Source organism: Aedes aegypti, chromosome 2 (assembly GCF_002204515.2).
Source record: "Aedes aegypti strain LVP_AGWG chromosome 2, AaegL5.0 Primary Assembly, whole genome shotgun sequence".
NCBI classification, from domain to species: Eukaryota; Metazoa; Arthropoda; class Insecta; order Diptera; family Culicidae; genus Aedes; species Aedes aegypti.
In genome coordinates this window covers 164,482,239-164,498,212 of record NC_035108.1, presented here as the reverse complement: position 1 = coordinate 164,498,212, position 15,974 = coordinate 164,482,239, and the positions used below count along the sequence as shown (strand labels likewise).

General features: G+C 35.5%; 1 protein-coding gene across 7 annotated transcripts in view; it reads left to right on the top strand.

The window, feature by feature from the left end:
* LOC5572530 (protein I'm not dead yet) overlaps positions 1 to 15,119 on the top strand; it is a 49,156-nt gene extending 34,037 nt beyond the window's left edge. For all 7 annotated transcript variants that reach the window (XM_021843005.1, XM_021843004.1, XM_021843002.1 and 4 more), the window contains exons 3-9: positions 4,975 to 5,488; positions 5,552 to 5,634; positions 5,691 to 5,758; positions 5,933 to 6,320; positions 6,385 to 6,482; positions 14,426 to 14,706; positions 14,767 to 15,119. In XM_021843005.1, the coding sequence (XP_021698697.1) occupies positions 4,975 to 5,488; positions 5,552 to 5,634; positions 5,691 to 5,758; positions 5,933 to 6,320; positions 6,385 to 6,482; positions 14,426 to 14,706; positions 14,767 to 15,051 (1,717 nt within the window). In that variant the 3' untranslated portion in view covers positions 15,052 to 15,119. The remainder of the gene's footprint in view (positions 1 to 4,974; positions 5,489 to 5,551; positions 5,635 to 5,690; positions 5,759 to 5,932; positions 6,321 to 6,384; positions 6,483 to 14,425; positions 14,707 to 14,766) is intronic.
* Positions 15,120 to 15,974: the final 855 nt, after the last annotated feature.

Below are 15,974 nucleotides of genomic sequence, written 5' to 3'. Positions count from 1 at the left end.
TTCTTGTAACTCTAATATTGTTTCTAGCACTATTTATTTTTAAGATCACAAGAACCGCCGATAGCACTCGAATTTTATCAAATTTCTTAAGAAACTCAACATTTTCTGTAGTAATTTTATAATTTTGCTGAAAAAAAATTACATGATTAAAGCGTTTTGGGCTATTTTAATTTTGGTTAAAACATCCACTTCCTGGTTATATCATTCACGAAATTCATATTAGACATACATGTTTGATCAGGTTATTATAGTTATATACCTTTCAGTGGTACCTCATTAATGGATGTTGTGCCATTTTACAGTCTCATTGGACATCGACAGACACATGGGCTACACACAGGCTTGATAGAAACTCCTCTGCGATGCAAAGATGAGGCGATTTTGCCGTTTTTCTGAGGAGGAAAAAGTGAACTTAAAATTTTCAACACAGATCCTCAAGCAATTCGAATGAGAGGGCAAAAAATGCGAGGATTTTTTCAGGTACTCTTTCTCCCTTACTGTGATGCTCACCTTTACGCACCCTCCAAAAGAACTCTTGAGTTTGCCGTCCGAACAAGACAGTCCTCGGGGAGTTGTGAAAGTATTCTTTTTTTAAGGAATTTAACTCTGTTGTGTTTTGTGCTGCATCTTCCTCGCTCATTTTTCGTTGCCTCTCTGCTTAGCATTTTTCGCTCCCTCGCAAAGAGGCAAAGCTGCTCTACAGTATGTCGCCGAACTCTGATAATGTTGAGGAGTATGATCAAGCCTGCACACAGGGCAGTATATACTCTTAATTCATGTGCTTTTATGCAAAAATCATGAAAGAGGATTCACTGTAACACAACAGTGGATTTTAAAGTCTTAATATGTTTGCAAGCTAAACATATTACAAATTCGGTGCAGATAGGAAATCGATTGAACGATATCCGGTACGGTTCCGGGTGATTTGCATGAATACCAGTTGGTTGAATGCCATTTGGCCGAATATCGTTTAACCGAACGCTATTTGGCCGAAAGGGTTATTTGGCCGAATGCCGATTGGCCAAAACTGATATCAATAGTGAACAACAATTAGCATGCAATTGTAACGAATTTCAAAGCTGAATTCCAAAGAACAGTTTATTCTTAAGTAAGTTTTAAGTAATAGTTCAAGAAACAGTCAGTACTGAAAGAAGTACATCCAAAATGTAAGCAATTATTCACTTCTCTGCTAGTGTAATAGCTACTAGCACAGGTTTTCACATTGCGTTTGTAGTAAGAGTATGCGATATGGATTTTTTTCATGTCGATACGAAACGAAACGATACGCGGAATATTTTGCGCTGATAATGACGAAACGAAACGAAATTTAAAAATGTTTCGTGTAACTCGATACGAAATCAAATATCTCACGGAATTTTTCGAAACGAAACGAAATTTTTGAATTTGTTTCGCGGAATACACGCTTAAGTTTTTTTTTCTTGTCAAAAGCTGGAAGTTTGAAAATGGGCATAAAAAATGTCTTTTTAAATCCTCTACCATATGGAAACCTTAGTGTTGCTCAGCGGAATCCTTACATGTTTTGGTAAGACTCTTTTCTGTTTGTTTGAAATCTTCTTAATAACTTTATAAGGTTTCATTTCATGACATTCACACAAGGCAATGAGTGAGTTTAATTTAAATGTAACAACTAAGAATTGGGTCGAAAAGCAGTTACAAACATTTAAAACAATCTCAAATATATTGAGAGGAGCCCAAAATTAATTTGATTTTTGGCCATCGAGTAACCAATCGATAGAGTTTTCAGCTTGAATGGACGTCTGGTTCTTAGATTTGTGCTCTTGAAGATTTGAGGTGTGGCTTCCCAAGTAACATTGGTAGCTGAATAACAGCTTAATCAGCTGAAAAGAAGCTGTACAAACAGCATTTCAGCTGAACAAGCTGTTATTCAGCTACCAATGTTACTTGGGTTTGGATCACCCAAACCAACGCGATTTTTTACGGCGACAGCGACAAACAATCGCTGCGATTTCGCTGCTACATATAGAGTTTTATGACACAACAACGAAATCGCGGCGATTTTTCGTCGCCATCGCGGAAAAAAATGCGTTGATTTGGGAGAGCCTTTAGTCATTGATGCGTGCTATTAGTTTTCTCTTCTATTCTCCCGCTGTTTTTATGCAGAGTTAAAAGTGACGTCATAACGGGAAAGCAAGAGTGAGAACTAATGCGCGCATCAATAATCTGCACCATCTGAGCAAATCCAGAACATCAGGGACTCACGCTCCGCCGCTTTTTTTGACATTTGTGTACAAACAATTTTTGCGATATATTAACGGATTTGCTCAAAAGGACACGCGATGATCCCCGCAGGAAACCGTGGTTTTGCTCTCTTCATTCTTATGGAAGAATGAAGATAACATTGCGGTAGTTCATCAAAAGAAGTTGTTCCTTTCCTGGGCTATTCGCCGCGAGGAATTTAGGGCAAATAGGCGTTTTTGGAAACTTTACAACGGCAGTGCAGTTTATCATATTATCCTGCGGACAAGTCAGTCATCCCACAGTTATGGATAGCACACGGATATGGATCAAAGTTGGATTAAACGGAGAATATCTCATCAAATACAATAGCAATTACGCAGAACCCATTTTACCTACGCGAACCATAAATCTATAACAGCATCGCAATCAACAAAAACATGCTTAAACACATTTGTTCCTTTCGTAGGAAATAAAATGTCATACATATGCCTAGCGTTGATTCACTTCTGTGGGGCATTGAAACCCATACCACAGTTATGAATCTGAGATAAGACGATTCCTAAAGAAACGCCAAAACGTATGCTTTCACTAGCACACCATTCGTTTGCCTAGCAGATAATTTGCTGTTATAGTGTTCTGATCCATGATATGAGTCGATTTGATTCATAATACGGACCCAGTTTTGACTCAGAGCTAGGAGTAGAAGCGAACGCTTTGCCTTTTTTGTTCGAAATTAAACTCGAATTTCGCAAAATTCCGTTTTATTCCGTTTGTTTTCAATTTTCCGTGGAAATATTTTAACAATTAGGCGAAATGAAACGAAATAGCAAAATACAAATTTCGCCTGCGCGAGTTCCGTGGAATTCCGCGGAATTTCGTTTCGAAGCGTATTTGATGGAATCATTCGGTATTTCGCATACCCTTAGTTTGTAGTCAGCTTTTGACAACAACTAAAACGGTTTACGACTTATTCCTCCTGCTGCTTCGAATCGTATTAAGTAAGTTAATTCATAGTTCTAGCAACCACGAGTTTTGAAGCAGTTTGATTTTTTTTTTTGTAATTCGGTCAAAAGCATTCGTTTCAAAATCTTAGATTTTCTGTATATGTAACGATATATTACTATATTTGTATCACAAGTTTTGAATACATACATATTGTATAGAGCTTTGCGTAAACATTCTCTCTTACCTTTCACTTAAAAAATGTAAACAACAAGGCCAGTAAGGATGAAAATTACATACAAAATTGAAACAGTGCTGTGCCTTATATAATTGTATAGATGTTTAATTTTATAGCTGTAAGTAATTATATAATTGCATTAACATTTTACTAGGTTAAGAAAATTTAATGTTTAATAACGAATTCCATTGATTGAAATAATTCAGTAGAATGGAAAACATTGATAAGATTCAATAATTGTAGTATGTATACTCTAAATTTATACAAGGTTATGACAATTAGTGAAGTCGATAATAACGGCATACCATGATGGTCTGATCATATTGTGTGAGTACAGGTGGAAATAACGCTCAATTTGAAACGTCTAATTATTCATTTGTACTCAAAATATGTCAAATAGCTGTTGAAATTCATCAACATAAGTAGTATGACTCTAGTATTTTCCTATGAACCCATTTATCGGGAATTAGCAAAAATACAAAAATCACCATTTTTAAATTGTTTGCCGAGAAAGATTTTTATTATATGTTGCAAGCTTTTTTTGGACCACCAAGGCTAACGTTTAGTGAAAAGAGATCGAAGACTCATGCAAGTTCGATAAAATATGTGTTTTAGCACACCGCGGATCTCTTGATATCTTCTTTCACAGGATAGACGTCCTTAGCGTGAGAAGAACCAGCACAAATCATGTATTTAGCATTCGAAAAGCTGTGTTTGTTATCGTGACCTATTGTCATGCCCATTGACATGCCCATGTTGGCAACGTCGACGTAAGCGCCATTGACAATTGCAGCCTTCCCGAGCAAAGCTTGAGTTCATATTTAAAACTAATTTTGATGTTGTGATGTCGCGGATTTTGATAACTCAGTTTGTTGTCATTTTGGTCGTTTTAACGGTTAAAATATCAAAACTGACAGCAAAAAAATGTTCGCATGAAATCAAATTGCAAACTTATTTGCTATCAGGTACAGCAAATTGAAAACTATTTGTGCTATCATAGAGAGCAAATTGAGAACTTGTTGAGTTATACATACTTTTGATTGATATTGAAACGAGTGTGTGACAAAATACATGGTTTATTTTTATATTATCATAGTGTTCATGCATGTAGTACGAATAAATTTATAAGTAAATAAAATTAAAACATAAACAAAAATTTAAAATGATATCAGATAATATTTCAATGATAAAATTGATATCAACTTGATGCTGAAAACAATATATGTTTACGACTTGCTTTCTATTTGATGTTGGACTTTGCTCGGGTTCTGACTACATTGTTCAGCGTAAACTGGAAATAATGCAATTTCATATTTATAGAGCGTTTGTTCTAACTCATTTCACACAAAGACGCTTTGCATGCCGGCGCTTCGCATAAACGTATTAGACGTTTCTCAAAATGATGTATCATAAACCGGTAGTATTCTAAAAAAGGTTTATGAAATATCCACCAACAAAATTATGCGAAACGCAACCAATCCGATACAATACTGCGGCACAATATTCCGACCTTCCAACGATATCCGATTTGTAACGCTTCCATTTCCTATATTATAAGCTTCAATATTTCACAGCAAATCCGACGATGACTCCCAGCTGGGATACAGCCAGCGAACACTTCTCTTCCTCAAGGTGTACTGGAAATCACTGTTCGTCCTGCTGGTGCCAACGGTAGCAGCCTTGCTGTTTGCCGTCGACTCATCGCCTGCCTTCCGATGTCTCTACGTAGTAATTGTGATGTCACTGCTTTGGGTGACGGAAGCGCTCCCATTGCCCGTAACATCCATGCTGCCCATCGTACTATTTCCACTGATGGGAATTCTCAGCACCGGCAAAACGTGTACGGTTTACATGAAGGAACCGATCATAATGTTCATCGGTGGAATTGTTCTCGCACTAGCCATCGAATACTGCAATTTGCATAAAAGGGTAGCTTTAAAAGTGATAGCGTTGATTGGGTGCAGCCAGCGGAGATTGCATTTCGGACTGATCGTCGTAACTATGTTTCTATCTATGTGGATTTCTAATACGGCGGCCGTTGCCATGATGTGCCCTATCGTACAAGCTGTGCTACAAGAGCTGGAATCTGTAAGATTAGTTTTAAATTGTGTGTGACGCTGGACAAATTTCTAATGGGTTTCATTATTTCAGCAAGGGCTTTGTCAAATGTATGAGAGTAATGACTGTATTGAAGAAGCCGATGGTGCCGCTAATAAGGAAAAATCCAAAGATGAGTAGGTATTGCTTTTGAAGTTAAATCTGATAATTGCAACAAACTATTCGATTTCAGACGTAAAAAACCATCGCAAACTACACTATGTTACTTCTTAGGAACGGCATACGCTTCAAGCATTGGAGGTAAATTTGATGGATATCACACATATTTTTATAGGATCATATATCATCATGATAATCTACAAGCAATTCTCTTTTACGCGATATTCTAAACTTTGCATTTAATTTTCACTTACACCATTTATTCACTTACCTCTTGGTACTTTAGTCACCGAATCTTAACAAACTTTCTTGCAGGATGTGGCACAATCGTTGGCTCCGGTACCAATCTGACCTTCAAGGGTCTTTACGAGAATCGCTTCCCGCACGCTCCGGGAATTGACTTCCCAGACTTTATGTTCTTCAATGTGCCCTTGATGCTGTTGAATGTCGTTCTCGTGTGGATCTATCTCCAGTGGCACTTTATGGGACTATTCCGACCAAACAGCGAACAGGCCAAGCATTCCGAGATAGGCCGAGAGGGGGAAGCCGTAGCCAAACGGGTAATCGAAACGCGCTACAAAGAGATGGGCCCGATGACATCACATGAGATCAGCGTTGCCTTTTTGTTTATCCTTTCGATAGTGTTGTTCTTTACCCGAAGTCCTGGTTTCGTCCGAGGATGGTCGGATATATTCCCGGGGGTGTAAGTATCTCATCGAATTTATTATTTTTTTGTTATTTTTTCTATTCAATGTTTTATATTGTAGCAAAATTAAGGATGGTACCCCAGCGATGCTGATTGTCATTGCATTATTCATAGTGCCAGCCGATTGGCGATGGTTAAACTACTTCAGAAAGAATTCAGGTTAGTATATTATTGATACGGTATGAAGAATTCAATTTATTCAATATATTTGTGCGCTTCGTAGCCATGCGGTTAGTGTCACCAAGGCATTTAACCGCATCGTGCTGAGAAGTGTGGGTTCAATTCCCCCGCCTCAGGCCGAAAAACCTTTCGAGAGAAATGTTTTCCGACTGGCCCACTGGCCCACTGGGCGTTGCATGCTAGTACGTTGTGTAGTGTGTTGCTCCTTTCAAAGGGCAAACAGCCCACTGGAAGCATTAACGTGTCAGTGTCTTTTAAGTGGTGCCTCGTGCATTTCATTGGTATTTGTCCGTTTTATGCAGATAACAATTTTCCTGAAGCTATGTGTCTACTGGAACAGAGTCTGCCTCATATCTTAGTGTTCTATTAAGCACTTCCACTGTTATTAGCTGACAATTTTCTTTGCTGTTACCTATTTTTGCATATGAACACGATGCATTGGCGTAGCTAGGATTTTTCCCTGAAGGGGGCCTAAGGGAAGGGGGGCTAGCATATCCTTGTTTTACAGATGTACTATCGGTCGCAATAATCATTATTTTCACAAATTCCGTAGTTTTAACAGATTTTAATAATTAATTATTTATAATGTCTCGTTGTGCCACAACATCAGTGACATTTGTAAATTTAAATTTACAAATTCATTCATTTTGTAATCCAGCCAAAAATCTTCCAAGAATTCTAGCAAAAAAAAATCACAAGAATTGTCCTTTGTGATTCTTCCACGAACTTTTCAGGTATTCAACCGTGTGCTTTGAAGAGATTCCTGTTAGGACTCCTACGGAAATTTCTTTATGAATTTTTTTTCGTACTTTTCAGTGTTCTCTTCAAGAACTCTTTTACCAGTTTAATGGAGTTCGTCGTAGAATTTCCACAGAAAATCATTCCCTGACTTTCTTATCCCACCAGAAAATTTCTCGATGAATCTCTATCGATTTGCTTAAAAAATCTCTTGAAGAACTTTGCTAGAGAATGCATTAGAAATTATTTAAATCATTACTTTATGTACTTATTACATATGAATTTCAATTGTTAGTTAAAAGAATCAGTTGTTCTTTAATAATTGAGGAATTACTGAGGATTTCTCCAAAAAATAGTACAAAACATTCTAGGGTCTCTCCAAAAATGTCTTCAAGGTCACCAAGCAAGCATTCATTCCACGAATTTTTCAGAACAGTTTGCTTTTGAAGTTCTTCCTGAAGTTTTTCTACAGTTTTATTTGAAAAAATCACTGCATTAATTATCCAGACTTCCCCCAAAAAAATGTATGATTCTTCATGGTGTTACTCTAAGGATTTCACAACAATTGCGTGAGCAATTAAAAAGAATTCAATTCGGAAATGATATTCATGATTTATCAAAGAAGTTTTTGCAGATCTATCTGTATTTTTTCACAGATATATGTTTATTTAATTTCTCTAAAATCAAGGAACAACATACCCCATTCCTTAAGAAATGTTTAGAAAATTCTAACATTGTTATAAAGTTACTAGAGAAATACGTTTAAATGTTTTTTTTTCAAAAACTCTTCCATAAAAATGTTCAAAGGTTTCCCGAGTAATTTGTTCAGGCATTTCTTAGAAAATTATATTATTGTTTTCCTAAGATTCTCTAGAAAAAATGTCAGAGATTCATCTTAGTATTTTCCAGAGATTTTTTTTTTTTCAATCCGCACTGGGCTCATTCACAAATTTCATAACGCTGAAGGAGGTGGGTGGGTGTCCTGAAGATGTTACAGCTCTTACAAAATCACATAACATATAAACGCGTTACAAGTAGGTGGGCTTTCAAAAAAAAAATCCTCAAAGAATTCCCAAAAGACATTTTTTGAAGAAATTTCTCATCAGATTTACTAAGATTTTGCAATTTATTCTTGAACCTTAAAACAATATCCAGAAATTCCATCAAGTATTATTTTAGGTTCTAGAAATAACTCAATTTTTTCGAATGGTAATCTAAGGATTCTTTCATAAATAACATTTAAAAATTAGTCCACTCTTCATTTTTTTGCTCAAAGACTACCCCATGAATATTTCAATATTTTTAGGGATTGCTTCACAAATTTCTATACGTATCACACCATATCAGATTTCTAAAGATACACATACTTAAAAGGTTTGTAAGAACTTTGTTGAGACTTTTTAAAATAATAACAGCTTTAATATAATTTGGAAAAAAAATAATTCCTTTCGTAAAATTCATAATTTGTCTATTATAATAGAAAATTATCGGTTTTAAAATGGATGCCAGTTTGACTGAAAGTATTTGTAATTCAAATCTTAGCTAATATTTTGTATGAATTCCGAAGTTTCATGATACCATAAAGTGAACAAATTGATGGAGAAAAAAACTATTTTCCTATCTTTAGAAATTCCAAACAAAGTTTTTTGAAGGGTCTATTATCGATTTTTTTGTAGTACAGTAGAAGTATAACACGAAAATACTGCCAGTATATTTTAAGTACATTACCAAAGATGTATTGTGCATTACTTTGAAAATTTGTAAAGGAATTCCTGATGGACTTTCAGATATCAGAAACCAAATGTTATACCAGCAGCTTCATTTTTAGCGCAAAATAAATATTCAAATTGTTTTAACTTTTTAGTTTTTCAATATTTTTGCACCATTTTATTACAAGTTCTCAAAAATTTCTTTTCGTTTAAGAATCCGTGTCGATATTGTTCATAGGAGATCTGGTTTTGAAGTTTTTCCGATGTTGCTTGGAGGACCGACATTCTTCATATAAAATGACTTTGGCGACCATATTGTTTTTGGACAATTTATCAGAAAATTAAATGTGAACTATATAATGCCAGATAAAAAGGAGCTAGTCCGAAAAAATCATACAAATCAATTCAGAATTCTTGCAGATATCTGAAAATTACAATATGATGTTTTTTGAAGATTTTAAGATTTTTATTTGGCCAGCGTGGTACCAGAAAAATGAATTCACATTATTCAAAGACGGCTGCACCCAATTGCTAAATTTTTTTCACAGCATACTCTTATTAATGTATTACGTCGAAGAGTGAATATCCGAATACGATTAAAATTCTGTAGCCTAAGAAATTAACGGGGGGTTAGGGTAACGCGCCAGTCTCCAAGGAATTTTGGAGTATCATAGGATTCAGATGCATAATGATCAATATCAAAACAGATATTAAAACTAGAAGAGTTTTTTGGGAACTTGTGAAAAATTGGTGCAAAAATATTGAAAAACTAAACTGCCCATAACTGCATATTTGTCACATTCGACATTTTTGACAATTTTGAGTTAATACCGGGGAGAGTCATCAAATGATAAATACACAGTTCGAACGAAACATGTAAATTTCTGAGACATATAATGCACATAATTGGAGCGTGGAGTATCATGGATGTTTACATGATATGTCATGTAAACTTCAATTATATGTCATGTAGTCCAGCAGGATCCTGTGTGATTACATGTTATATAACACATATTTATATAATTTCAGACTTAAATTTACATGACGTCATGTTTACATGGCAGAAATGAAGTTTACATGACGTGTAATCTTCATTATTTTTTACAGTGTACTTTAGATCAACTCACTGAAATTGTTCTAGAAAATTTGAGAAAAATACCAAGTTGTTTTGTCACATTGCTAATTGTAACCGCATAACAGTCACATTGAGATTATACATGAGCCAATGAAACAGCGCTGAAATTTCTATCAGAATTATTTTCTGACTATTCACCCAGTAATCGATATGAGTTGTGTGAAATTTCAGCCTCAAACAGTGGCGCGAGAAGTGGGTAGGACAGGTAGGACATGTACTACGCACAAGAATACATGGGTAGGACAGTCAAAGGATTGTCTTACCCATGTTTCAACAAAAAGCATAAAATAAGATTAGCTGAAAGTTTGGAAAATAAGTTAAACTATTTATTATCTGTTCATTATACATACAAGAAACTTCTTTGACAATTAGAAGAACAAATGGACCAATCTTCTATTGCATTTATGAATGTATCAATAAGACTCTAAAAAATATCTATGGCCAACCCTGCCAATGTTCTAGGACAAATTACCATGAGCGTTCTTGAAAGTAATTCTTGAGAAAGTTCTGGAACTTTCATAGAAATCTTTTAAAGAATCTTTGGATTAAGTAACGGATTAAAATAAAAATATCATAATAATATTTAAAGCAGATAATGACAATTTTCTAAAAGTTTTTTTTTTGCGGGATGGTTGAAGTTGTTTCAGTGGAATATTTGGAAGAGTTTCTGCGCGATAAAACATTTCTCAAGAATCTTCAGTTTCTTTTGAAAACTTTTGCTATTAGGATCACTTCGTTGCAAAAAAAAACTACACAAATTAACATAATTTGGGCTGTTCATCAATTTGTTATCTAGGAATTTGGAACAAACTCACTGATTGTATAGACAAGCAGTTTGGTCTATTTTTGCCAAATTTGCTTAGAAATATTGATTTAAAAAGGACATAAATATAAAAGATATTCATATATAACACAAGTTGATCCAATAAATGATCTGAAAAACAGAGCTGATAGTAGGTTTATTTTTAGAGACTTGGCCCCAATTTTAATTCATGTCTCTAAAAAGATTTTTATTTTTTATAGAAGGTCTCTTAGGTCTCTATTTAACCAAAATGATCTTAAAAGTATCCTAAAAAAGTAATCCTTTTCCTAATTTTGCTTGCATTGAATCCTGATGCAAAATTCCACAGGCTCCAGAAAAACCTTCAGAAAATATAACGGGCCCAATAAGCTCTTCAAGATTTCCTGAGGAAAAGCTTCAGGAATTATTTAGATAATTTTCAGGGTCTCCTACAAGGATCTACCCGATTTTTTTCCTAGAAATTTCTCTACCAATTCTCTCAGAAATTCTTCCAAAGATTTTTCAAAGGATGCTTAGAAAAACTTCTGCAGAATTCACTTCAGGATATTCTTTAGAACTCCAAAGCTACTACCTCCAGTGATTTCCTCAGGTATTACCTTGATTTTATTTTCCAAAGCTAACCTACAATTTCCACCAGATATTTTTCTACTAATGCTTCAACTGAATTCTCCAGTTGTTACTCTGGAAGATCTTTCTAAGATTTCTACAGAATTTTTCCATAAGAATTATGTTATTTCTACTGTTGAGCGAAGAAGTCACCTGAAAATACCTTTAGATTGCTTGGAAACAATACAATTTCTTCAACTCAAAACCGTCCAAAATGTCACTTCCACCCCTTTGCGTTCGAACCCCTAGTAAATTTTTTAGTTCAGGACTCCACAGGGTTCAAATGTTTTTCAGCTTCACTGTGTACAACATATTTGCCAACGTTTGTCCTATCCATGGTTACAAACGTGGACGCGCCTTTGGCCTCAAATAAGCACTATTGAAGTCTTGGTGATTTTTAAAAATTTCAGTTTCAACGCATACTTCCATAAAATTCAACCTTGGTATTCCATTTACTCAATGCCTACTTTTGTCGAATGTTACAAATATGCAGTTATGGGCAGTATAAAGGTATGGCTTTTTTAATATTTATTTTGCGGTAAAAAATGAAACTGTCGGTAGAGGGGTTACGAATTCTGCAATTTTTCAAAAATCCTTTTATTTACCTTTTTAAGATTCCATCAGATTCTTCCTTAGAAATTTTCCTTGCAATCTGTCCTTCCTTGACTTCTGGTATTCTGGAGTTCTGCTCAAACCAAGAATATGGATTTTGCCAATAATCAATAAAATCAATATAAATTTATTTATGAATATCTTAATAAATACTTTCTCCCTTCCCTGTTATTTTGCTACATGTTTCTCTACAGATTGCTTTACCGCCATGGTTTTTTGAGAAGCAAAAGTTTTCCTAGGGTTTTTCAAAAAAAAATCCTCTGAAGATTCGAGAGCAAGAGATATTCTAAAACAATTTTCTCTTCAATTCTTAAATAATCCGGGAATTTGAAGCAATATTTCTAGAAAAAAGAAACATACAATAATACATTTGACATTTTTTGCGAAGAAAGATATTCGCAATATTCAATATTTGAAGTCATGTGATATTCATAATATTTAACAGCATTGTGTAGAATTGCTCATAAGAAAATCAAACTGAGAAGACTGTTTTGTCCAAAAACGTTCGCACAAAAATCTTGAGCTTGTTAAAGTCATGCATCATCATACTTAACTCTAGACAACGGACAAGCATGCTCCAATGGTACAGCCGATAAATATTCCTGGCGAAAAGGGGTTCAATGGGCGCAGCGGGAATCAAACCCACATCTCATGACACAATGTGCTTCACTGCCTGGACGACACTTACCGAACGGTCACGAAACCCACCCCTAGAGACATGCCAACAGCATATGAGAATGGAAGATTATATAAAAAATATGAATTGAGAAACCATCACAATATTTCATTTAAAAACTTCCAAAAAGCTTGAATTGTACTGAAATGCTTTTGTTATACAAATCATTGCATTCGAGAGCTATTTTAAGACAATTCAACCTTCATTAATATGTTCATGAATCTCTTTCAAGTATTTTGAAACAACTTATACCGCAATATACACTTTAGATTTTTAGAACTAGGATTACAAAGAGAGAATTACTACTGCAGTTATTTTTTGATTGTAAGCTGACCAAAACACAGCATATGTTCGTAACTTTCAGCCCCAATTGAAATCATCTTTCATCATTATTTGACACACTGATAACACAGCGTAAAAAAATGACATTTTTGCGTGTCTCAAGGATCAAATTATGTGTCTCTAGTAGACTTTGGGTTGCTGAATTTGATGCCGTTCTCAGAAATGTTCCAGCATGTCACAATTTTTAGCTACAGGTCGCCAAAGTTGTATAAAACACATATTTTATTGATGTTTACATGAAACATAAAGAATATTTTTTTTTTAATTCAATTCACCAATCATGCACAATAGGACTTGAACTTTCAATTTAGATATAATTTGATTGTAAATTTTACCATTATATTCAGTTTAAATCGATTTTTTCAACATGCTTGCAGTCTCCATGAAAAATTCTTCGTTTCTCTTATATGGCATAAGACAATACTTTTCAGAACCACCAAAAAATAACATTTTACCAGCGGAAGAATTATGAACTTTGTTGAAAAGTATTGTTTAACACATGAAGTTTGAATTTTGTGAAAAATTTAGCAAATAAATTGTCATACAAGTTGGAAAACTTGTATGCAAGTTGGCTGAAATCGTCAAATTTAGCATTTTTAACAGTCAATATCTCAAAAACTAGACGTGCTATGATATTTTTGAAAACGGCAATTGATTCAGCAACTTCTACACAGTTCGAACGAAACATGTAAATTTCTGAGACATATAATGCACATAATTGGAGCGTGGAGTATCATGGATGTTTACATGATATGTCATGTAAACTTCAATTATATGTCATGTAGTCCAGCAGGATCCTGTGTGATTACATGTTATATAACACATATTTACATGATTTCAGACTTAAATTTACATGACGTCATGTTTACATGGTAGAAATGAAGTTTACATGACGTGTAATCTTCATTATTTTTAACAGTGTAAGTGAGTATATAGTGGTATTTTGATGCTTGAGACAAAGACGTGTTCCGCAGCGTTATTAAACGACTACAACAACAAAAGGACACAAGTTCTATTTTTTTTTTCAATTACAATTTCAAAGAAATAATACTTTTTAATTGATAACCTGAACCAAACACCAATTTTTTGTTAGCATATTGACACGCACCTTTTTCGTTTAAAGTGTTTGGGGGAATCCCAAATTAAACTCTACACAGGGTATCAAAAATGTTTGCTACGTCTCTGGGTCTGTCCCAGTCAGGACGAAACGCCATAAAAAGAAAAGTTTTTCACAATCGTTAAATGTGACTCATTCAAAAACGCTGTAATGTTCTACAAACTAATATGGTTTCCTTCTTCCAGGACCCCTCCCCAAAGAACCATCGCAAGCACTCATAACATGGAAATATGTCAACCAGAAGGTGCACTGGAGCCTTATATTCCTACTCGGAGGAGGATTTGCACTCGCCGAAGCCGGACAGGTATCCGGTATGTCAGCTCTCTTGGGAAAATCTTTATCCGGACTCCAAAGTCTGCCACCATTAGCTTTGCTTTTTGTTGTTTGTCTAGCAGCCCAAGTGCTAACTGAATTCACATCAAACGTTGCTATTTGTAACATTTTGCTTCCTGTTTTGGCTGAAATGGTAAATTACATGATTTTTTTTTTATTGAATTTAATTCAAACTAAATGTATATATTTCTAGGCTCTCGTCATCAAGACTCACCCCCTGTACCTCATGCTCCCGGCTGCGATGTCCTGCAGTTTCGCCTTCCACATGCCCGTGGGAACACCTCCCAATGCAATCGTAGCTGGAGTTGGCCGTATTGCCATCAAAGACATGGCATTGGCTGGAATCGGACCGACAATAATCACTTTGGTCGTAATGTGGCTCGGTTTCCCCACGTGGGGCTCCATCGTTTACCCTGAGATCAACACCTTCCCGGATTGGGCTGTGCTGGATGCAGTCAACTCAACTATACATCACTGATGGGTGTGGGCAGTTAGTCAAGTTATGTTACTGAAGATTATTGTTAATAAATTATTTCGAAATATTGACTCACTTTATTCAACCTTTATGATCTATATGATCTTTCATCTCAGGTGAGTAAACACGATTCGTGGGTAACAACAGATTTGAAACAGATATTGTTGGTTAATCAATACGTTTTCTTTTTGTCTAACAAAATATGTGTATTGAATTGAATTGAATTACTTTTTATTGAAGGGATTTTCTGCCATAGGCAGAAAAAAAACAGGACAAGCCTGAAGGGCCAGCCTGAGAAAAACTACAAAAATGTTATAACTAGCCTAGGGACACATGTCTTTGGACACATAGTTATTACATCAAGTGAGATTTAGTTACAACTAATTGACAAAAAGACACACAATTAACACAACATAAAGCTGGGGCTATAATAAGGAGCCACTTCTTATGTGCCTAACAATCAGAGCGAACAAATGGACGGACAAGTTTAAAACTATTGCAGAACACGCATATCATGGGACAACAACAGCTAGTGGGTTACGATCACGTGAATTGTACATGGACAATGTATCTAAATCTTATAGTATAATTCGGCATCCTTAATGAAGGAGATAAGCGCCGTCATTGAAGAGAGGTCGTCCTGCAGGACTTCTCGTATGCAACCAGAAATCCCATACATCTGTCTGGGGCTATCGAAGGCTGGGCAGTTGCAGATGAAATGCTCAACTGTGTTACCCGTGTCACAGACTTCGCAGAACCGATGGAAAGGGTGTTCTCCGTAATTGTGGGACATCCTTGTGTGGCCGGTTCTCATCCGGGAGATTTTTGTTTGGTCCTTCATCGACCTCAGGTTTGTCCAAGCATCGGTGCTGCGTTTAATTTTTCGCAGGTAGGCCCCTCGTTAGTTCGCCTACTCTGCCTGCCAT